The 25,748-nt window shown below is 36.7% G+C and overlaps 1 protein-coding gene across 7 annotated transcripts in view; it reads right to left on the bottom strand.

Annotated features, from left to right (window-relative positions):
• The window catches only part of PTBP3 (polypyrimidine tract binding protein 3), a 116,290-nt gene that overhangs the window by 77,631 nt on the left and 12,911 nt on the right, over positions 1–25,748 (bottom strand). For 4 of the 7 annotated variants that reach the window (XM_046023753.1, XM_046023756.1, XM_046023754.1 and 1 more), the window contains exon 2: positions 2,051–2,123. In XM_046023753.1, coding sequence (XP_045879709.1) covers positions 2,051–2,072 — 22 coding nt within the window. In that variant the 5' untranslated portion in view covers positions 2,073–2,123. Of the gene's footprint in view, positions 1–2,041; positions 2,124–25,748 lie in introns of all 7 variants that reach the window. The other 3 variants (XM_046023752.1, XM_046023757.1, XM_046023755.1) reach the window with 1 other exon arrangement.

Here is a 25,748-nt window from a genome sequence, read left to right as displayed (position 1 = left end):
ATTCAAAACATAAAAGCAAAACAGAACAAATTGCTGCTGCCAGCTAAACTCCCATTTCATATGCCTTTCTTTTCCTAAGTAATCAATCAACAAACATGAAATCTTTCTGGTTATCCATCCTGGTAGTTCATATACATGACCAAAGTGACCTATTTTTAAAATATTAATATAATCGGCCCCACCTTAAATTTACTGTAACTCTAGGACTAAGGACTTTTTTTTTTTTTTTAAGTAGGCTCCATGCCCAGTATGGAGCCCAACACGAAACTTGAACTCATGACCCTGATATCAAAGCATGTGAGCTGAGATCAGGAGTCACAGGCTTAACCAACTGAGCCACCCAAGCCCTTTAAGTCTCTAGCAATTTTTTTTTAACAACAATTTTTTTTAGCATTTTTACAAACATACCTGACCAAGAGGATAATTAGGTTTAGAAACTTTAGATTCTAGTATTTCCTCATATAACAGTTCTCAAAGTATGGTTCCTCAAAGCAACATCACTATTACCCAGAAACTTGTGCAAATACAAATTCTAAGGACCCACCTCAGATCTACTTTATTAGAAATTCTGGATATGGACTCAACAGCTATGCTTGAACAGGCCCTCCAGGTGATTCTGATGCCAGCTCAAGTTTGAGAAAACGTTTTAGTGTCATGCTCATATTACTCTGTTCACACTTCCACGAGAACAAGTCCTCTGCTTCTGTCCTGTCCACAAAACCTTTCCATTTAGTACTGTAGAACAGTGTACCATGGTTAACTAATTCCCATATGTTCTTAATCTCTTCCATGAATTCTCATTGCATCTTTTGCCTTAACAGAACCGAGTCTACTTCTCTTATACAGTCCTCAGAAAAAAGCTGTTCATTCTCTTAAACCCCATATAGCTCACGGTCTGGAAAGTGAGGTCCATTCATTTCCTATTCCCTGTAACCCCAAAAATATTTGGATAAAAACCTAGCCTTCAGGGGCACCTGGGTAGCTCAGTTCATTGGGCATCTGCCTTCGGCTCAGGTCATGATCTCACAGTCCTGGGATTGAGCCCCACACTGGGCTCCCCACTCAGTGGGGAACCTGTTTCTCCTTCTCCGCTGCTTATATGCTCTTTTACACTCTTTCTCTAATAAATAAATAAAATTTTTATAAATAAATAAATATCTGGCCTTTTCTGAAACTCTCCACTCTTCATGCCTTTTCAACTGTGGATGATACTAATTTCCAAATTTCTCGCCTGATGTTCAGACCAGAAGAATCCAGTGACTACCCAACACTTCCATTTGGATGTTGCAAAGGAACCTCAAATTCAACATATAAAAATCTGAACCCGTTATGCTGTCCAACTTCTTCCGATATATTCTACATAAATGGCACCACCATTCATCTACCCAATTATCCAAGTCCAAAACCTGGAAATAAATCATTGATGGAATCCCTTATTCAAACATTCAATTAGTCACCAGCTACTATTAATTTCACCTTCTGTGAATGCTTTCATTCTCTCTATCACAACTGCTAGTGGTACAGTACAAATTACCATCCCTAACTGGGATCTTCTATACAGCAAGAGCCGCTTAACTATACTCCAGCAGTTCATTTTACAGTCCCCAAATTTCAAGAACATTTATTTTTAAACCACATGGTAACCTACGGAATGTAAATTATGTTCCAATTTTTCAAAATCATGTGATCTTATAGTTTTAATACTTCTAATATGCTAAACCATCATTCAATACAAGCTTTTAAATCCAGCTTTTACTCAATTGTTCTGGGTCACCAACTGATTGACAGTTTTATCACAACTATAAAACACAAAGAACATCAATCAAAAAAGTAATTACCAAATTAGATCCAAATTCTTAAAACCTAAGATCTACAATTCGTAATTTCATTTATGTGAGCTTGACTGCAATAAATTTTAGTTTTGTCATAAATAATGGACTTCAAGAAATGTTTGTTAGATGAGCAAAGAACACTGTAAAAAAAATTTTTTTTAAACTCACAGAAAGAAAACATTTTAGATTTTGAAAAAGTGAAAACTCACCATACACACCTGTAGGAGTAGAATTGTTCATGGTAAAAGGTCCGTTAATGACACCAGAAGAAAGAAGCTCATCAGATCCCCGCTGAAAAGCAAGACCAATAAATACTATGTTAATAAAATGAGTCTTGGATAATGGTCCACATTTACTACTAAAAATACCAAAAGTTTACTTTGTCTGAAGGTCAAGGCATTTAAGGGGAAGTCCTCAAAAATCACAAAACCTAAATAAAGGTTGGAAGTAAATTTTACAGAAGAAAAATTACTGCATAGCCACATGGTTGTTATTAAAAAAAGAAAGAAAAAAACTGTTATCACATAATGGGGGACATAATCCTGCAGCCCTGTTATGAACAGATGTTACATCTGAAGTACCAGAAACCACATTTAGGGGTTGTACCCTGAAACTGATTTTGTTTTTTGTTTTTTGTTTTTTTAAGATTTTATTTATTGGTCAGAAAGAGAGAGAGCACTAGTGGGGGCTGAGGAGAAAGAGAAGCAGGCTCCCCACTGAGCAGGGACCCCCCCCCATGTGGGACCCAATCCCAAGATCCTGGGATTATGAACCGAGCCAAAGGAAGACACTTAACCAACAAAGCCACACACGTGCCCCCAGCATATTTATTTCTAAGTACTCATATGGAAATCATTTGTGTAGTACCTGCTAAGAATCCCAACTTCTTGATACCTATGTATTTTTTTTTAAGATTTTTATTTATTTGACAGAGAGAGATCACAAGTAGGCAGAGTCAGGCAGAGAGAGAGGCGGAAGCAGGTTCCCCACTGAGCAGAGAGCCTGATGCGGGCCCGATCCCAGGACCCTGAGACCATGACCCGAGCCGAAGGTAGAGGCTCCAACCCACTGAGCCACCCAGGTGCCCCAATACCTATGTATTTTTTTAAAGTTGAACACAAAGGCATAACTTATTTCTATATTGACCAAATCATTTATAATTAGTGATTTTTTTATTCACTAATGTTCAAAATGATCTTTAATTTGTATGATTTTTTAAACAACTTGTGTTTAAGTAATTTCCTCTTTCCTACACGTAAGAATTTTGACCGATTGTGGGAGACTGGGTGGCTCAGGTCATGATCCCAGGGTCCTGGGATGGAGCCCCATATTGGGCTCCCTGCTCAGCTGGAAGCCTGCTTTTCCCTCTCACACTCCCCCTGCTTGTGTTCCCTCTCTCATTGTCTCTCTCTGTCAAATAAATAAAATCTTAAAAAAAAAAAAAAAAGAGTTAAAACCAAACAATGTCCAAATGTCACTGTTTAACTTGGTCAATTCTTTTTTTGAAGATTTTATTTATTTACTTGAAAGATTTTATTTATTTACTTGAGAGAGAGTGAGAGAGCATGAGAGGGAAGAAGGTCAGAGAAGTGGACTCCCCGCTGAGCAGGGAGCCTGATGCGGGACTCGATCCTGAGACTCCAGGATCATGACCTGAGTGGAAGGCAGTCATTCAACCAAATGAGCCACCCAGGTGCCCTTACTTGGTCAATTCTTAAGATCAAATATTTTGGTCTATAGGATGATAAAACTTAATTCCCAAATTATCCCACAAATATTAGAATAGTTATAATTCTCCAAAAGATGTTTAATGTTTAGGTGTTAAGTATCACTATAGGACAAAACTTCAGCCTTTGCTAAAGAAAGGCAAACCACCAATGTGTTTGCATAACAGAAATAAAATTATTTAAACAATCCCTGTATTAGACATCCAGATATTATTCCCATTGGTTCTTCACTAGAAATTTATACAGACAAGGTGGGACAAGAGGAAGAAATTAAGTAAGCACACAAGATGAAATTAAAATGAAAATCTCAACTTCCGGAAGGACCAAGATTAAGGCCTCATTTAAGGAACATCAGTTATCTTCCTTATAATACCTTAACTAGGAAAGACTTTGTGGCTCACTGGCTACCTGTAGCTATGGAGAAAGATGAATTTCTGAAGGTTTAAAAGCAGTAAAAATTTAAACACGCCCAGTATGTTTTTATCTCTGAGGATTTGGTAAAAGAGGTGTTACTAACAGATATATTTTCTACATATACATGAGTTTAGTATTAATATGTTTCTATATGTAAACTGAGTTTATTTGAAACTACTAAAACCATTTTAGCTTTTTCCTAGACTTATAGAAGTATGTTAAAATGTCAACTAAGCACTAATTCTAGGAGGACTGCACACTGAAATGTAAAAGGTATAACAATAAAGACTCTAGAAGGTAACAGAAGAGTATCTTCATAATTTTGGAGTAAGGAAAATTTTCTTAAGTAAGACACAAAAGTACAGTTAAGAAGGAAAAATACAAATGAGACATTGAAATTTATTTACAATATATATAATATCAAATCTTAATGTTGCACACCTGAAACTAACACTACATGTCAATTTTTTTTTTAAGAATTTTATTTAGGAAAAGACATGAGGAATCTAAAAGGCAAGTTACAGAGAGGAAGAAAATATCTGCAATTACATATAACCCCAACAAGTTTTACTGATTTCTTAAGATTTTAGAGAGAAAGGGAAAGCAAGAGCAGAGAAAGAGCAAAGGGGGAGGGAGAGGGAGGAGAAAGACTGTCAAGCAGACTTTCTGCTGAGCAGGGATCCATCTCAGGACCCTGAGGTCATGACCTTAACAGAAACCCAGAGTCAGATGCTTAACTGATGGAGCCACCAGATTTTATAACCAGAGGGGGAAAAAAAACCTCATTAGCATCACTAAGAAAAAGTCAAGGTAAAAGAAAACCACAAAAGAGTTCAACAGGTCCCTAACAAAGTGGCAGACTTTTTGTTCCAGAGATTTGTGATTTCTCCTCCTGTGAAAGGATTTTTCACCCCCATCCATGATGATGTGACTTGCAATGCCTCCTGTGAGAGAGAACTTCCGACACTGAACACGATTTTGTGATAGGCTTTTTTGGCCTATGGAATATGAATAGACATGACCTTCAATAAATGCAAGCAGAAGCATCAAAAGATTTTAGCAGTTTCTGCTAATTTTTTCCCTTTCCCTCTGAAACAGGAGCATATCCAAAAGGAATATTAGGAATTCGGCCTAATTTCCAGAATAAAAACACATACAGCTTCACAACAGCCATCAACATTGTAAGTGAACCAGAAACAAATATTTTTCTAACCTATATCTAAATGACTATTATCATATCCAATAAACATATGAAAAGATACTTAATTCCACTAGTCATCAGGGAAATGAGAGTTAAAATCACAATAAAATACTAGAAATTAAAAAAGACTGACAATATCAAGAGTTGATAACAAAATGGGGCATCAGAACAAGTATGTTACTAGTTGGGAGTGCAAGTTGGCACAGTTTTGGAAAACTGACTCAATACGGTGAAGCTGAATATATGACCAGCCTACAATCCTTATGTATTCTACTCCTATGGATACACTCAGGAGACTGCATGTTTATGTGTACCTAAACATATGAGGATGTTCTCAGCAGCATTATTTCTACCTGCCAAATAGGAAATAGCCAGTTATCAATGAAAGAATGGACAGATTTCTTTTTAAGGAAATTTTTTTCATTTAAATTCAATTTGTTAACATATAGTGTATTATTAGTTTCACAGGTGGAGGTCAGTGATTCACCAGTCTTATATAACACCCAGTGCTCATTACATCACATGCCTTCCTTAACGTCCATCACTCAGTTACCCCCATTCCTCTACCCCCTCCTCTCCAGCAACCTTTGGTTTGTTTCCTATGATTAAGAGTCCCTTTATGGTTTGTCCCCCTCTTTGATTTCACCTTGTTTTATTTTTCCCTCCCTTCCCCTATACTCCTGTTTTGTTTCTTAAATTGCACATAGGAGTGAAATCATATGATAATTTTCTTTCTCTGAATTATTTCACTTAGCCTAATTACCCTCTATATCCATCCATGTCATTGCTAATGGCAACATTTCTTTTCTTTTTTTTTTGATGGCTGAGTAATATTCTGTTGTGTATGTGTGTATGTAGATAGACATGTACACACACATATACCCCCCATATCTTCTTTATCCATTCTCTGTCAATGGATATCTGGGCTCTTTCCATAGTTGGCTATTATGGACATTGCTGCTGTAAACACTGGGATGCAATGTTCCGATCACTTCCGATCACTACATTTGTATCTTTGGGGTAAATACCTAGTAGTGCAATTGCTGGGTCATAGGATAGCTCTATTTTTTTTTAAGATTTTATTTATTTATTTGAAAGACAGAGATTACAAGTAGGCAGAGAGACAGGCAGAGGGAGAGGAAGGGAAGCAGGCTCCCTGCTGAGCAGAGAGCCCAATGCAGGACTCAATCCCCCTGGGATCATGACCTGAGCGGAAAGCAGAGGCTTTAACCCACTGAGCCACCCAGGTGCCCTTGGGTAGCTCTATTTTGAACGTTTGGAGAAACCTCCATACTATTTTCCAGAGTGGGTATACCAGCTTGCACTCTCACCAACAGTGTAAGAGGATTCCTCTTTCTCAGAATGGATAGATTTTTGTAAATGCAGTGATTTATAGCAATAAGAATGAACTACCACTCCTTACAGTAACATAGATAAATCTCACAAGCATGCTAAGTCAGTCGCATAAGAAGTCAGTCACAAAAGATTATACACTATACTACTGTATTATTGAGTTCAGAAATATGGCCAAAACTAAATGACACACTGGACAGCAACATGCAAAAGAACAAAAATGGACCACTTTCTTACACCACATACAAAAATAAAGTTAAAACAGTTTAAAGATCTAAATTTGAGACCTGAAAAAATAAAAACCACAAAAACAGTAGAAATCCGGGGCGCCTGAGTGGCTCAGTCGTTAGGCATCTGCCTTTGGCTCAGGTCATGATTCCAGGGTCTTGGGATGGAGCCCTGCATCGGGCTCCCTGCTCGGTGGGAAGCCTGCTTCTCCTTCTCCCGCTCCCCCTGCTTGTGTTCCTTCTCTCGCTGTCTCTCTCTCTCAAATAAATAAATAAAATCTTAAAAAAAAAAAAAACTGTAAAAATCCTAACTCCTTTGACCATCATCCACAGCAACTACTTTCTAAATAAGTCTCCCGAAACAAGGGAGATGAAAGCAAAAATAAACTATGAGGACTACATCAAAATAAAAAGCTTATGCACAGCAAAGGAAACAATCAACAAAACTAACAGGCATCCCACAGACTAGGAGAAGGTATTGCAAATATCCAATAAACGGTTAGTATCCAAAATATATAAAGAACTGATACTACTCAACACCCCAAAAACAAATAATCCAATTAAAACCTAGGCAGAAGACACAGACACTTTTTCAAAGAAGACAAACCGACAGCCAACAGACACATGAAAACATACTCAGCATCACTCGCCATGAGAGAAATCCAAAGCAAAACTAGAAAATATCACCTCACACCTGTCACAATGCCTAAAATCAACAGCATAAGAAACAAAAAGGTGTTGGCAAGAATGTGGAGAAAGGGGAACCCTCTTGCACTATTGTGGGGTAAGGCAAACTGGTGCAATCACCGTGGAACACATTATGGAGGTTCCTCAATAAGTTAAAAATAGAGCTACCCTACAATCCAACAATAGCACTGAGTATTTGCCCAAAGAATACAAAAATACTAATTCAAAGGGATACATGCGCCCCAATATTTATAGTGTTAATAACTACAATAACCAAATTATGGAAACTGCCTAAGTGTCCATCAATTAACGAATGGATAAAGAAGCTGAGGTATATATACACAATAGAATATTATTCAACCATAAAAAGAGTGAAATCCTGCCATGTGCAATGACACGGATGGAGCTAGAGATTATTAGGCAAAGCAAAATAAGTCAGTCACAGAAAGAGAAATATCATACAATTTTACTCATATGTGGAATTTAAGGAGCAAAACAAATGAGCAAAGGGGGAAAAAAAGAGAGAGAGAGAGAGAGAGGCAAACCAAGAAACAGACTCTTAACTATAGAGAACAAAGAGATGGTTCCCAGGAGGGAAGTGGGTGGAGGCACATGTTTAATAAACGGTGATGGGGATTAAGAAGTGCACCTGTGAAGAGCACAGGGCGATGTATGGAAGTACTGAATCACTATATTGTACATCTGAAACTAGTAGTACACTGTATGTTAATTAACTGGAATTTAAATAAGAACAAACAAACGAAAAAAGCTACTGTACTTCAAGGACACCATCAAAAAAATGAAAAGACAAGCCAGAGAATGGGAGAAAGTATTTGCAAAATCTAAATAATTAAAAGAAGTATTTGTAAAAAACAGGCAAAAAGCATCTGAACAGTCATTTCTCCAAAGATATACAAATGGCCTATAAGCACATGAAAAGATACTCAACACCATTAGACATTAAGGAAATGCAAATTTTAAAACCACAGAGAGCACTTCAAACAAAATTTAAGACTATGACATCACCACACCTATCAAAACAATTAGAGTAAGGAAAAATGACAGTATCAAATGCAAGGGAGGAATGTGGAAGAAAGTGGATCTCTTATACATTACTGACAGGAGGTACAGCGACTTTGGACAGTTTTGTGGTTTCTTTAAAATGAAACATACAAAACAATCAAACAACCATATTCTCAAAATGAAAAATAACATGTTCTATGATTTGATATAACATTCTCAAAATGACAAAATTATAGAGGTGAAAAAGAGACCAGTGGTTGCAAGGGAGCTGAGATAGTTGGTGATTATATGATTATAAAAGGGTACGAGAATGGAGATCTTTGTGGGGGACTGATCAATTCTGTGTCTTGATTGAGGTGATAGTTATGTGAATCTACACAAGCAATAAAATGAAACAGAGTTATAAGTAGGCACTGTACAATATCAACATCTTTGTTTTGATAATGCATTATAATTAAAATGCAACCATCAGAGAAAACTGTGAAGGGTACACAGGACCCTTCCATAGTATCTTTATACCTCTAAATTTTTTCCAAATACAAAGTAAAAAAAATATGAACAAAATAAAACAATGAAACCAGAGATGCATCATTCTGAGCCAGAGGATTCCTAATGACTTAAGACTTCTTCCCTGCCTAAAATAGTCATTACCATCACTATGCTGAATCAACCTTTAAGGGATAAGAAAAGATTGATCAAGCGATGAACTACTACAGTTAATTCTCAGAGTTCATGCCTATACAATGCTGATCCAGAAGGCATCTCTTCAAAGGCAGACAACATTCAAAAAACAAAACAAAACAAAAACACAATCATTATGAGTTACTTATGGCACTCTATACCTAGGATAAAGGAAGGAAAGAATCAAAAGGCAGATAATATACACCAGAAAAATTACACAACTTTAAATTATGAGCAAATAAGAGTGATTTGATTTTGTAAAAACAAAAAATTAAGAAAATATAACAGCCTCTCGTAAATAAAATACAAAGGGATACAGCAGCTAAAGGAAAAGCAAATAAGAATTCTACCAAAGGATTTAAAAGATAGACTGATTGAAAAAAAGAATAAAGCAGTGTCATGAAAGTCAGCCATTACAAAGAGAAGAGAACCAAAAGTGCAAACACCTTTCAGTTACCCAAAGAACCAAACTCTCCTGCAAGGAAGCAACTCTTGCTCTAGAATTTTTTTTATCAAAAAGCTAACAAAGAACAAATTTTCAGGGGCTCCTGGGTGGCTCTGTCCGTTAAGGGTCTACCTTCAGCTCAGGTCGTGATGCTGGGGTCCTGGGATGGAGCCCCATGGGCTTCCTGCTCAGCAGGGATGCTCAGCAGGGAGTCAGCTTCTCCCTCATCCTCTGCAGCTCCCCCTGTCTGTGCTCTGTCATTGGCTCTCCTGCTCTCTCTCAAATGAATAAATAAAACCTTGGAGGGGGGAAAAAAAAAAAAGGAACAAACTTTCAGAAAAGCACTCCCTTGGAGGCACATGAGATTACTTAAAATGCATCTAGCAAAGGTGTCAAACTTTAACACAGACCCCACAGCGCTTGAGAGCTAAGAATCCAAAGAAGTTGTTTGCAGTCTTCTTAATGCCCACATGCCACTTCAGTTTCCATTTGGGAAGTGAACTGAGTTACTCACCGCTCTATTCCTATCTCATTTAATAAACTTTTACCTAGTTTACTAACTAGGAAATCACCAGTCAACAATTAACATGAAAGTTTTACCTGCTGCTTACTATTTAATCAAGTCTAAACTTACGGTAATGGCTATTAAAAGCTCTTTCTAACCTGGACCTCCTACTCATGGTAACACTCCTGTCCTGGAATTTGCCCCAGACACATCAACTTTATTCTTGCCTCTTTATGCTATTCTCCCATCTCAAACACTATCCCTTCACTACATATCCACTCTTACCTACTGATCACAAATAAATAACACATCCTTGAAAATTTTTCTATCCCCCAAATGAAGAGGTTGAATTTAATTTTGACTGTGTTGCAGCACTAAAATGTGTATGTTTTAGGATTATGCACACTTGCAGAATATATCTTTCCTGTATGTTTAACTACCAATATCACACATTTTGTCAAATATGTATGCAAAGATTTTTTTCAGCTACTTTGAGGTCTATTATTGTGTCTTATATTTGATTATATTTCCCCACAGTCTATAGCATAGTGCCAGGTACATTACATGTAATGGCTTTCTGCCTTGGTTATGCATTATAATCATATAACCAGTTTAAAATAAATACTATTTGGGGAGCCCAGGTAGCTTAATTAAGCATCTGCCTTCAGGTCAGGTCATAATGCTGGATTAATAATTAATAAAATAAAAATAATTAATAATTAATTAAGCATCTGCCTTCAGCTCAGGTCATGATGCTGGAGTCCAGGGATCGAATCCTGCATTGGGCTCCCTCCCTGCTCAGTGGGGAGCCTGCTTGTCCCTCTGCCCCTCATTCCCACTCTCATGCTCCCTCTCACTTCCTCTCTCTCAAATAAATAAAATCTTCAAAAAAAAAAAGTAAAATAAAATAAATACTATTTATAAGGTCCCACCCTAGAGATTCTTTTTTAAGATTTTGTTTATTTATTTGACAGAGAGAGAGATCAAAAGTAGGCAAAGAGGCAGGCAGAAAGAGAAGGGAAAGCAGGCTCCCTGCTGAGCAGAAAGTCTGCTGTGGGGCTCGATACCGGGACCCTGGTATCATGACCTGAGCCGAAGGCAGAGGCTTAACCCACTGAGCCACCCAGGCGCCCCACCACCCCAGAGATTCTTAACTAGAAGATCTAGGCTGAGGCAAAACCTGTATTATTTCCAAAGCTCTAACGTGTACCCGACTGAGAACTACTATAGAAATATTGTAATAAACACAGAACATAAAATGGTTTAAAATACAGTCTTCTAGAGTAGACTATATGTAGGTTTGAACAGGCTCCTATGTATTTTTTTAATTTAAACTTTACCTTTAAGTTACATTTAAACTTACCTTTGTCTGATACTAGGCTCAGTGTGCTCATCTATAAAAAAGAATCATAATGGTACCCATCCTTGTGGGTTACTCTGAGGATTAACATTTCTAATACACAGGTATCCCTTAAACACTTGCAATAAACACTGTTGATTAATTACTCATTTTCAAGGTACGTGTATTCAGTGTAAGTATGACGAGGTAATAATCTCCAAAAGGTGAAAGGCAACATTCAATAAAGTAAACTTTGTAAAGTTTTAAAAAAAAAAAGTCACTTCCCCATTCTAACAACAAAAACTGATTTAAAAAATTGATACAAGACTTGGTTTTGATAAAACACGCTTAAAAACTGAAAGCAATTGGGGGCCTGGGTAGCTCAGTCAGTTAAGGGTCTGCCTTTGTCTCCTGTCATGATCTCAGTGTCCTGGGATGGAGTCCCACATGGGGCTCCAGCCTCAGCGGGGAGTCTGCTTCTCCTTCTCCCTCTACCTCTCCCCACTGCTCATGTGTGTGCTCTCTCAAATAAATAAAATCTTTAAAAAAAAACAAAAACTGAAAGCAATGCTTTTCGTATTTTATGTAACAAATTCTTAAAATATATATCCATTTCTAATAAATAAAGTTGAAACCCTCTTTGTATAGGATTACATAGGATATTTAATAAAGTCCTATTTATGATTAACCTCTGGGAATGAGAAAGAATAAAGTATTTATCAGCCTGGACATTAGGACCTTTCCTGCAGAACACTGATAAGATCTGTTAAAAGAAGAAAAGAAGTAAAATTTTTCACTACACCCATCCTTATTTACACAACTTTGCATACTCAATTATCTCAGAATAAATCTATAGATGTTAAATAGCTAGATTTTTATTTTATAATTCACTTTTAAGTGCATTTTGCAAAGTTATAATATTAATCTATAATCCTTTTATAAGTGGTAAGCTTTTGCTACATTGTTATATTCTTCATAATTATTTTTAATGGTTCTTAATATTAGTGTTACTTGCAATTTATTGATATCATGAAATTATGCTACATTATTACTTCATTTAGAATGTAGTATATTGCCTACATAAAGGAGCTTCTCAACAAGAAATATACTTAATTGCTAAAGCACCAGTGAACTTCCCCATTTGACAATACTCCATAGGTACTGTCACACAATGACGCTGGGAAAATAATGTATCCTAATGCCATATAGAGAGGACAAAGGATGTTCTGTGTCTGGTACTTTCCCAGACTTGGCCAAATGAGTTTCTTCCCTCAGCAGACTAAAATCTATATACTTTCCCTGTAATAACCAGTTATCATGACTGTAACAGCTTTCAGTGAGTTCCATAAATCCTTCTAGCAAATTATGGGACCTAAGCATTGGTTCTGGAAACCCCCAGAACTTACACCTAGTGTCAGAAGTAAGGGTGGTCTTTTGTGGAGGATGTCCCCTAACTTTGCAGTTGGCCTAATTCCTCTCATGGTTAAATGATGAATCAACCAAATATAATAAAACTATTCATTTAACAAATTTTTTTAAACTTTATTCTTAATCTCCGAATTACCATTTGGACTTCTAACTATAAAAGAAAAATTTAGCCTAAAAATGTGATCAAGTACACACATATACAAAAACCACAATAATTTAAATTTATATGACATCTTAAATAAATTAATATAACAACTGTCACATTCAATGTTTCCACATAAAATATAAATTGTCATAATAAGAAAATGATTACCACTGCAGCGTCTTCAAAATAAAACACTTAAGTGTGATAATTCTATCAGATCTTTCAAGAGCAACAGGAAAAGCTTTCAAAAAAATTACACATATGTAAAGCAAACATCAGGGTATTAAGTGAAGGGTTGGAACGGCTATTTTTATTTTTATACTTAATACACAAGAAACAAGATTTGATCCTAACGTTTCAGACCTGGGAATCCTGTCTTATATCAGAAAAAGAGTTGACTATTCTTCAGGAAGACTAAACCACACATCTCTCAAATAATTACGATTCTTTATTTTGACCCTAATAATTTCAGGACTGATAAACAAAAGACAAGGAGCAAAAGGAGCTTACATTTGAAAATGAGGTCAAAGGAAAAGTATTCTGATAATCAAAATTTACTGGCTAAGCTTTTTCCCCCAATAATTAATTTTCAAATTACAGAAAACAAAGGTTTGTTTAATATTATAAAGCTCAAATCCCAAAAGTCCTATTATTTTGTAAAGCTATGTAAAAGACGACAAAAACTCGATTAGTTCTGTATTATTTTAAACAGGCCCTTCTTTTAAAAAACAACTTTTCTTTCCTAGACATAAATTCTTTCTACTAAAAACACATCACCACCTATAATTACAGACCACTTCAGTTCAAAAAAAAATCTGAAAATTATACTTAATATTTATATCCTAAGTGTCTGAAAAGCAATTTTCCACTATACCAAGGAAAGAGCAACGCAGACCTAGGTAAATTGAGTATCTCTCGCAAGGGCTGACCACTACGAGATTATGGTTTAAGAGATGGGTTGGAAAATAAGCAGGATGAAGACCCCTGTGCTACAGACAAACAAATTAACCTTACACAAAAAGGCTTTAATAAGCCAAATAATGAAGACATCTCGGGAGGTGGGCTATAGGAAAACACTGGATCAACAGTCTCCTTAGAAACACAAAGTAAATTTACATAAGTGCAGCGGTTGCTCTGTGGATTTGTTAGCTCTCTGGCTAAGTCAACACACCAATCAGCTGCCTCAAGTATCAATTACTGAAGTTCTCTCCTGTTGAAGGATAATGAAATACACATGACAACAAAGCAAAGGAATATTATAATTAAGCAGCACAAATAAAGTGTTTCATTATCAAATTTGATGGGAAGTGGTTTTAGTTCGCGCTAAAGAGATATTATTAATATGACAGAAGGCAATCCACACAACCGAGAAACAGCTGCTAAAGTAACATGTAAGGAAGATTCTGAAAATAAACCTTTACTAACAAGTTAAATTTCAGATCACATGTAAAATGCACATGAAATTCAGATAGCATTTGTTTTACTCTATGACCATAAAAAAGAGGCTACCAAAATTACCTCAAATTGTCTATGATCCTAGTACTTCTTTTTTAAATATAAGAATCTGCATACTGAAATTAATATCCAAGTTCTACTGTAAAGCCAAGGTAGCTCCCTCTATTAATATTTCTAGCAGAGAGTCTTAGTGAGGCTTTGTGAACACTTTCCAGAACAGAAAACACGTTAATCCTGCTCTGTTAACTATCTTTTTTCATAAATAGAAACAAAAGTGATATTATGTAAAGTTTCACCATACTATATACACTTGTTGATTATGGTTTCCTGATAAATCACCTTTATACCCTCCTCCACAGAACCTATCATAATGTTTTACGTGGCATCTATGTTCAAATCTTTTTTGCTTCAAAAAAGAATACAAATTAGAAAAGGAAATAAACTGAATATCCAGAGAAGCTTTCAGATTAACTGTAAGACAGTAACTCCAAGTTTTATTTTTTAATTCAGCCTTTTGTTAATATTCACCCTTTCACAGCCTCCTCCTATTCAAAGCATATCCAAACCCAAAGGCACTACCTATTATTGGTAACTCTACCCCTACCCCTACAAATGACTTGGAGATCATATTCCCACAAACATTGTAGCCCCATCAACACTCTTCAGTTACTAATTGTGTGATCGTGCTTAAACACATTTCTTAAAAAACAATTACCACCACCACCAACCCCAAAATAGTTACTACATTGTTCATCTGTAGTATGTTCCTTTCCAAGGAGGCCACTGGTGAGATTTTACAACAGTGAGAATAAAAAGGCAACAATGGGGCAAATTCTTCATATATGCAGATGTGGCAATGTTCAAAATCCCATTTATGAGCCTATTTCAATAAAATGATCCTGAGTCCCTTCATTTTATATGGGCATCTTAGCAAAAAATATTAACTCTTTAAAAGACAAATTATCCCTCCAAAGGCCTTCTAATTCATGGCATGCAACGAAAATGCCATTTATTTGAATATTCCATCCCACTGTACAGCATAGTCCATATTGAATTCAATGTGTATAACTGCCTTAGCAATAACATTCCTTCATTCAACAAATCCAACAAATATTTACCAAGCACCCAACTATGAGAGCCAGATCTTTAACCTCTGGGGAAAATCCCAGTGAATGATGAAAAAAACCCACCCCTTAATGTACGGAGCTTACGATCTTGCAAAAGAAAACAGATAATAATCAAAAATTTTAAATTACGTAATCCTTTTTAAAAGTTTAAGTGCTTTTTGGGGCACCTGGGTGGTTCAGTTGTTTGGGCATCTGCCTTTGGTTTGGGTCATGATCGCTGAGTCCTGGGATTGAGTCTGGCATCAGACTCTGGGCTCAGAGGTGAGTCTGATTCTCACTCTATCCCTCACCCTGCTCATGTTTTCTCTCTCACTCTCGAAAATAAATAAATAAATAAATAAATAATCTTTTTATAAAGTCATACATGCTTTTAAAATGTAGGAAAAGGAGCAGCCAGAGATGAAGAGGATAATTACAATTTCAAACAGGCAGTGAAGGAAAGACTTAAAGTTACATTTAAGCAAAGTCTTAAAGGAGGTAAGGAGTAAGCTATGTAGATATCTGAGGGAAGAATATTGTAGGCAGAGGAAATTGGTATAGAATCCCTTGCATATTCTAGAAAACTCTGAGAAGGCAACTGTTACTAGGAGTAAGCAAGGGGTAAAGAGAAATAAAGACATTAGGAGGGTGTGTAATAATGTGTGGCATTGAAGGCCATTCTAAAAAAATGCTGTTATGTAAAATGAGGGACACAGAGTTTTGAACAGAGGAGTAACATGATATGATTTACTTTTTAAAGGATCACTCTGGCTACTGTGTTGAGAAAAGCAAATTCACCAAAATATTAGCAAGGATTATTACATCTGGCTTCTCTACTTGTCGTGCATAAATACTAATTAATCAGAGAGAAAGGGGTTATTTTCATTTTGAAAAATAGTGAACTTTAAAAATTTTGCTGGGGCACCTGGGTAGCTCAGTTATTAAGCGTCTACTTTTATCTAAGGTCATGATCTTGGGGTCCTGGGATCAAGCCCCACGTCAAACTCCAGGCTCAGTGGGGCCTCTGCCTCTCCCCCCACACTCATATTCTCTCTCTCTCTCTCCAATAAAATGTTTAATAATAACAATTAAATAAATAAAAATTTTGTCACCATGAATTTTTTTTTAAAGACTTTATTTATTTATTTGACAGAGACAGACACAGCAAGAGAGGTAACACAAGTGGAGGGGGGGATCATGGGAGAAGTCGGTTTCCCGCTGAGCAGGGAACCCAACTCAGGTCTCCATCCCAGGACCCTGGGATCATGATCTGAGCCAAAGGCAGATGCTTAACAACTGAGCCACCCAGGACCCCTTCCATGGATCTTTCAATCAAATACATTTTGTGAGGATTTTTGGTCATCTCTTCTATTGACCATTACCATACTGCCATCTCAAAAATGTTAACAAAACATTTATTTAATTTTATATTTCTTAAAATTTCTTTTAAAAAATAAAGTAAAATTTCTTTTTGCATCATTTAGTGACCTATAAGCACCTATAAATTTTATAAGAGCCACATCATATGGACTTAAGCTGGTTCATGTTTCCTTAAAAAACAAACATTAAGAAATCAGAGTGAATGGAATTTCCAGTGGAATTCCAAAGCAGCACAAAAATAGGGCAGTATTCCGGGGCGCCTGGGTGGCTCAGTGGGTTAAAGCCTCTGCCTTCGGCTCAGGTCATGATCCCAGGGTTCTGGGATTGAGCCCCGCATCGGGCTCTCTGCTCTGCAGACAGCCTGCTTCCTCTTCTCTCTCTCTCTCTCTGCCTGCCTCTCTGCCTACTTGTGGTCTCTGTCTGTCAAATAAATAAATAAAATCTTAAAAAAAAAAAAATAGGGCAGTATTCCAACCTCCTTTTGATCTTAGTTAAATTACAAATACACTTTACTACTTAAGCAGACTGGAGACGATGCTTCCATCTCTGATTCTAATAAAACAGTATAATATTTATTTGTCCTAGAACAAACCAATTTCCAAAAATAATGGTGCTTATTAACCAAATGCCATATGGAATATGAATTTCCCTAAAGCCAATATAGGCACCATGGTATAAAAAACAGAGCATGTACTTTGCCAACACATCTTTCATTCGAATCCAGCCTGTCACGTACTGCCTGTTTGATCTAAGGTATTAGGTTAGAGTAACATCACAGGTTTGTTATCCTCTTCTGTAAAACTGGTCTAATGTTAAGTTTCTTCTCATAAAGGACTTCTTGTATACTGACACATAGCAAGATAGGAATAAAATGCATTTTTTTTTAATCTGGGGGAGAGGGACATAAGCAGTACTTGTAAATAGAATGCTGGTTGTGTCTACTTATTCTAGCAATAAGTAAAAGAGATGTTAAAACCTATGATTACGCCTTTGGCTCTTTCTTCTTTCACCCACAACTGTCACACAACTTCTCAAAAAAACGTCTTATTTTCATAAGCAGGAGCCCTCTCTTGAATGACAAATCCTAAAATCTGAGAAGTGCTAGCTCAGTTAAAGGCTGACTCTCTGCAGCTACTATTCTGCTGCTTGGTTGTTGACGCTATTGCTCCACAGGTCATCATTAGCAACAGCCGCTGAATGAAGTTCCTGTTCGCAGTAATGACTGAGCACAAAGCACGGTTAATCTGCCAGTATTCCTTCTACATGTAAAGGAGGAAACTCTCCTCTGGTGTTAGTCTCAGCTCCTATTGCTGCTAACCTCCCAAAGTTATAAAAATCTCAAATTATATATACATCCATCATTTTCTCCCTCTCTCCAATTCCCAGCTACATATACACACATACCCCTATCACCCAAATCAAAACAAACATTTTAATGTCAATGTCTAGAATTAGCCTCAAGACCAACTCCAGGTTCAGTAATTCTCTAAAAGGACTCAGAAGACTTGGCATAAAGTGTTCACAGCTAAGACTCATTACAATGGAAGGATACAAGGCAAGGCAAGCAAAAACAAAGGTCTATGGAGCAAAATCTGGGGGACACCAAGTACAAGCTAAGAGTTCTCTCCCAGTGAGGCCACATATACTTAATTCCTCAGCAATAAATTGTGGTAACACTTGTGGAAAGCTATTTACCAGGGAAAGTCATTAGAGATTCACTGCCCAGGGTTTTTATTGGGAGCTGGTCACCCAGATACCCTCTGCCTAGCATGTACCAAAATTCCAAACTCCCAGAAAGTATAAACCATATCATTTACACAAACACTCTAAGAACAATAAGACATTCTTATCATTTAAGGACAAGTCATATCAATGTAGGGAACTGTTTACCAGCCAGGACTCTAGCCAAGTACCAACTTACAAACAGTCTTCCTAAGGATAGCAGTCTCCAGCCTGCTACATTAACTATTTTCTGTACATTGACAATCCCAAATGGCCAAACAGATCTTAACTTTTCTTGCAAGCTCTCTGGTAAGGCTGGAACCCAGACACACTTATTTAGTTCCGGTTCCATCTCCACAACCATTGCTGCTGCAGCAGCATTAGCAATAAATTTGAAAGGGGGAGAAAACCGAGCCTCTGTGTTGCCGCCACTAAGATCAGAGACTGGACACAGTGTTGTAGAGTTAAATGTGTTAAAACAGCATAGGCCTATGGAATCTCTCTCTGGATTTAAGTCCTGACTCCACTACTTTCTTTTTTTTTTTTTTTTTTTTTAAAGATTTTATTTATTTATTTGACAGAGAGAGATCACAAGTAGGCAGAGAGGCAGGCAGAGAGAGTGAGAGGGTAGCAGGCTCCCTTCAGAGCAGAGAGCCGGACGTGGGACTCGATCCCAGGACCCTGAGATCATGACCCGGGCCGAAGGCAGCGGCTTAAACCACTGAGCCACCCAGGCGCCCCTCCACTACTTTCTAAATGAAGGATACATCATTTGCTCTCTGTTCCTGTTTCCATGTCTGAGATGAGAAAAATAAAAAAACCTTCCTTATAGTGCTGTGATGATTACACACCAAAATACACATAAAGGACTTAGTAGCTATTCTTATTTAGAAGGAAGAGTCCCTCCCACTTTGCCTATTGTTCTCTCTGAGGTTAACTGACAATTAGAATGGCCAGGGTTTTATACCTATGGTCACATTACTTTTGCAACAGCTAAAGTACTAAAATCTATCATCAATTTACAGTAGAGAAAATGGACTTTATAATAAATGGTATCTGGAAAACTGGATAGCCATTTGGAAAAAGATAAAGTTGACCCCATATCTCACACACACACCATACACCAGCATAAACTCCAAATGAATAAAAATCTAAATATGAAAAATAATCACACCATTATTTTTTTTTTTTTTTTTTCAAAAGATTCTACCCATTTATTTGACAGAGAGAGCACAAATAGCGGGAGCAGCAGACAGAGGGAGAGGGAAAAACAGGCTCTCCACTGAGCAAGGAGCCCGATGCAGGGCTCAAGCCCAGGACCCTGGGGATTATGACCGGAGTCGAAGGCAGCCACTTAACCAACTGAGCCACCCAGGGACCCCATCACACCAGTATTTAAAACAAAACAAAACAAAACACAAAACAAAACCCATGAATTCTTTTATAAGCCTTGAATAGGGAGAGCCCAGTATCACGATTCAAAATCCAGTTATACTAAAAATAAGCAAACACACTAATAAATACATAAAACTCAAATCAAAAGACTCTACATGGCAGAAAAAAAGTTTCATAAGCAGATCAAATGACACAGGGAGTACATATGTGCAATTCATGTAGACAAAGGATTCACCTCTCTAATTTACAAAGAGCTTCTAAGCTGAAAAGAAAAACCGATTGAGCTAATAGAAAAGTAAAGGACAAGAACCAACATCCAAAAGAAAGGGGAACACAACCATCCTGAAAGATATATAAATATGCTCTACCTCACTCATATATTAAAAAACAAAACCTTAGGGGCACCTGGGTGGCTCAGTCATTAAGCATCTGCCTTCGGCTCAGGTCATGATCCCAGGGTCCTGAGATGGAGCCCCGCATTTGGTTCCCTACTCGGCAGGAAGCCTGCCTGCTTCTCCCTCTCCCTCTGCTGCTCCCCTGCTTGTGTTCCCTCTCTCGCTGTGTCTCTCTCTGTCAAAAAATAAATAAAATCTTAACAAACAAACAAACAAACAAAAAAACTTAAACCGAGATAACATTTCTCACCAATAAGACTGGCAAAAATCCAAAAGTTCAACAGCATAATCTCACCAAAAACAGAGTCATGCAAAATAGTACTATCGCAATGGAGTTTCTGGTATTATTTACCTGCAACACATTTAAACTTTGATATAGCAATCCCATGTCAAGACTCTACTTCACAGAAACACCTGCATATACAGGACATATCTAAAGATTATTCATTAGGAACTGTTCATTATAACACAGTATTGTAAATAACTTAAGAGTCCACCAATAGAGGACCTAACTTCTATATCCACAAAATATTCTGCAGCTGTTAAAAAAACTAGAATTTTTTTCTAGTGCCTAGCTGACTTAGTACATAGCTGGCTTAGTACATAGAACATGTGACTCTTGATCTCGGGATTTTGAGTTCAAGCCCCACAACGGGTGTAGAGATTACTTAAAAATAAATAAATAAAATCTTCTTTAAACAATTAGAAAGGGGGAAACTCTGAGGAAAATTCCCTCTGCTTGCTGAGAAAATTAAAGTGAAAAGCAGTGTATATAAATACGCTGCCTTCTGTACTGGAAGAGGAAGAAAAAAATATGTATACTTGCCTTTACTTGCATGAACAGTACCAGAAAAGTAAATGAAAAGCTAATAAAATTATTACCTTTGGGGGAAGGACTAGGAGGGCAACACTGCACATGAGACTTCTATATATGTATGACTGAACTTATTTTTTGTTGAATTACCTCTGTTCTCTTAACTTTTATGAATTTTTACTTTCATCAAATACATGCCCTATATCAACTATTACAAAGAAGTTTATATGATAAAGCAAATCCCTCCACCCCAATCCTAATCTTTAAACAGTTCTCAGACTTTCTAATGGTTGTCCCTATAACCCTAGATAATATGGTGACACCACTACTTCTGAGTTATCAACTTTAAAAATAAACCAACTAGGTGCCTCGTTAGCGCAGTAGGTAGCGCTTCAGTCTCATAAAAATAAACCAACTTAGGGTGCCTGGGTGGCTCAGTCAGTTCACCTTCTGCCTTGAGCTCAGGGTCTTGGGATCAAGCCCTACATCATAATTGCTTCCTGCTCTGCAGGGAATCTGTTTCTCTCTCTCTCTCTCTCTCTCTCGTCCCTCTGCCCCTCCCCACTGTTTGTTCTCTGTCTCTCAAATAAAGTCTTTAAAATAATAAAAATTTAAAAATTTAAAAAACCAATTCTAATATGAAAACCTAAAAATTTATCTCTTATTAAACTTTTCTATTTTCTTGCCCTCTTAATGTTTGAAATATGTGCTATTAATTTTAATTCTTAAATAAGTTACCTTTAAATCTTAAATACTAACTTCATAGTTTTATTGTTTATTTTGTCAATTTGACCACCTCTTAATTCTCCATTTTGAAAGACAAAACTGTTAGGGAAAGTAATCTGTTCTCTCCTTCCCAGCCTCTGCCAACTTCACTTTTATTTTTTATCCTTATAGCTGTTACATTCTGCCCTGCAACAAGAGAATGCTAGGCTTCCTTCACTCATGTACTGTCCACAGTTTGACTCAAAGCTAAAACCTTGGGGTTCCTGGGTGGCTCAGTGGGTTAAAGCCTCTGCCTTTGGCTCGGGTCATGATCCCAGGGTCCTGGGATCGAGCTCCACGGTCGGGCTCTCTGTTCAAAGATCTCTTTGTTCAGAGATCTTTCTCTGCCAAATAAATAAATAAATAATCTTTAAAAAAAAAATCAATAACTTGAATTAATAGATACACTGACTGCAGAAACAGACATCCAACTAAAAAAACACACTTACAAAAAAAGATACTGTGTCAGGTTGGCATACTTTATTTGTAAAGGGTCAAATATTAAGTATTTAAGGCTTTGCTGGACATATGGTCTCTGCCACAACTATACAAAAGCAACCAGACAATATGAAAACAAATAAGCATGACCATCTTCCATAAAACGTCACTTACCCCTGAGACTCAAATCTCATCTAATTTTCACTTATCACAAGATACAGTAATCTTTTTTTTTTTAAAACTATTTGCAAGTGTAAAAGCCATTTTAGCATTTAAGCTTAACAGATGGCAGTGAACTCTATTTAGCCCTTGGGTCATAGTTTGCCAATTCCTGCATTAGTTCCTAAAAGATCTCAATATAATCTAAAAAAATACACTGGACAGAGACTCTATAATAAAAATAGAAACAATAACAAAAGAGTAGCTAATGTCTGGAAACTAAAATTTTAACACCAGTAAACAACCCTGAGTTAAAAAGGACATTTTTTTTAAATTATAAGAAAAATGTAAAAATACTAGATATAAAGAAATGAAAACACAAACTTGTGGTTTCCAAATTTAATTCTTTAAGATAAATTTACAGTTGAAACAGGAAATTAAAAAATAAGTGGGTTAAATATCCAATTCAGAGAAGTTAGGAAAGGAGCAAGAGAACAAACCCAAACAAACATGAAAGAAGAAAAAAATTTAAAGAACAGAAAACCATGAAATCAAGAACTGAAAAATCACTTAAAGATTAATAAAAACCGAAAACTGGTTCTTTTAAAACAATACCTGGGCCTCTGGCATAACAGATCAAGGACAAAAGAAACAAACAATTCAGAACCAAAAAAGAATAAATGAAAGCTACAGAGATTAAAAATTAACATAAGTATTACAAACTACAGAATAAACTTATTAAATACATAATCAAATGAATGCATTGCTAGAAAAATATAAAATTCCAAAATTAGTGTGAGAGGAAACAACTTGAATTAAACCATGTGAGTTAAAGATGTTGAATCAATAAATAAAGACTTTCCATCTTCTACTTCCAACCCAGGCCCAGATGGCTTTGCAAGTGAGATCAACCAAACTTTCAAGGGAAAAACAATACATTTACAGAGGAAAACCTAGCAAATGCAACCTTAACCAAGTACCAAAATTAACACTAAGCACAAATCAACATCATTTGCCTTCTGATCCAATACACTCAGAAAAAACATCATTTCTGGGGTATTCCTGCCAAAAACACAAAACCTAAATCTAGACACAAAGGAATGGATAAATTCAAATTGAGGGACACCCTACACAATAAAGCAAGAACTGACATAACTACAAAGAAATAAAAAATCTGTAATTATGGATGGAAATGCCAATATTCTCTCCTCTTTCAGTACTTAACAGAACAAAAAGAAAATCAGTAAGTATATTAGAAAACTTGAATTTTTTTTTAAAAGATTTTATTTATTTGACAGAGAGAGAGACAGCCAGAGAGGGAATACAAGCTGGGGAGTGGGAGAGGGAGAAGCAGGCTTCCCGCAGAGCAGGGAGCCTAACACAGGGCTCAATCCCAGGACCCTGGGATCACGACCTGAGCCGAAGGCAGATATTTAAGGACCAAGCCACCCAGGAGCCTCTTGAATTTTCTTTGTTTTAAAGTAATCTATACACCCAACATGGGGCTCAAACACACAGCCTCCAAGATCAAAAGTTAGACGCTCTACTGAGTCAACCAGGCACCCAAAAGACTTGAATTTTCAAACCGCTTATTTTATTGACATTTATAAGGCAATACACTTAACAAAAGTAGACTATACACTCTTTTCAAATGTATATAGACCACTCATACATACCATATGCTGACGTTAAAACAAATTTCAGGAAATGTAGAAAGACTGAAATGATACAAAGTAACCTTAAAAAAAGAGTAACATAAAAAAAAAGAGTAACATGAACATATCTGGAAAAACCTAAAATATTTACAAATTAAACCACACAGTTAGAAACAACTATGGGTCACAGAAGAAATCACAAAAGAAAATATTTTAAACTGAGTGAAAATAAAAACCCAGTATATCAGGGGTGCCTGGGTGGCTCAGTTGGTTAAGCATCCAATTCTCGCCTTTCACTGAGGTGGTGATCTCATGGGTTGTGAGATCCAGCCCTGTCTCCAGCTCCTAGCTCAGCTGGGAGTCTGCTTGGAGGTTCTTTCCCTTGGCACCTCCCCCACACTTGCACACACCAGTATATGAAAATCTGTGGGATACAGCTAAAGAAAGTTAAAATATGAATTAACACAAGATCTATTTTTTAAAAACTAAGTTCATAATTAAAAACTTTACCGCAAATAGCTGCATTGAATTTTATCAGAGATTTAAGGAACAAATAATACTAATCTTATACAAACACTTTATGAAAAGGAATACTTTCTAACTCATGTCAGTTTTGGTCACTTAATATTTTCTGTCTTTTGAGGAATTTGTACATTTCATTTAAGTTACATATCTCCTTTCTTGCAGTTTGATTTACTCTCAATAAAAATGAAAACAAACCAAACTTTTGGGATGTGGCTAAAGCTGTGTTTACAGGAAAATTTATAGCATTAAAATGATTACATTAAAAACATATCGAGTGAAAATACCAAATGTTGGTGAGAATTACAGTAACAGTAACTCTCAAACACTGTCAATCAGTACTCTGGAACTATCGTAAAGCTGAACATGTACATTATCCCTACACCACTCTGTATTCTCTTAAGGAGTAGTAGGCAAACCTTTAAGATGACCCCCACTGCCCAGTATTCACACCCAGTGTAATGCCCTACCCTTCAGTGTAGGCTACACCTAGTGACATGCCTCTAAGAACAGAATACTTTAGCAAAAGTGATAGGTTGCCCCTCTCAGATTAGGTTTCAAAAAACTGAATTCTGCTTAACTCTTACTCTGTCTATTGGTTACTTGGGAGAAACAAGTTGCTGAAGCAAGCTCCACTACGGAGAGACCCACATGATGAGGAATTGAAGGCAGCCTTTAACCAACAACAAATGAGGAAGTGAGGCCCTCAGGTCAACAGCTCCGGAGGAACAGACTCTGGCCAATCATATGAGTGAGCTTGGAAGCAGATTCTTCCACAGAAGATGACTGCAGCATCTACCAACACCTTGATAACACTCTTGTGTTAGTGCCCCAAAGTCAGAAGACTCAGCTAAGCCACACCTAGATTCCTGACCCACAGAAAATATAAGAGAATAAATTTCAATAACAGAGTGAAAGTGATAAAACAGAAAAAT

The sequence above is a fragment of the Meles meles genome, chromosome 11, assembly GCF_922984935.1.
Source record: "Meles meles chromosome 11, mMelMel3.1 paternal haplotype, whole genome shotgun sequence".
In the NCBI taxonomy this organism is placed as follows: domain Eukaryota; kingdom Metazoa; phylum Chordata; class Mammalia; order Carnivora; family Mustelidae; genus Meles; species Meles meles.
Note: the sequence above shows the minus strand (reverse complement) of the source record. Positions and strands in the feature narration are given on the sequence as shown.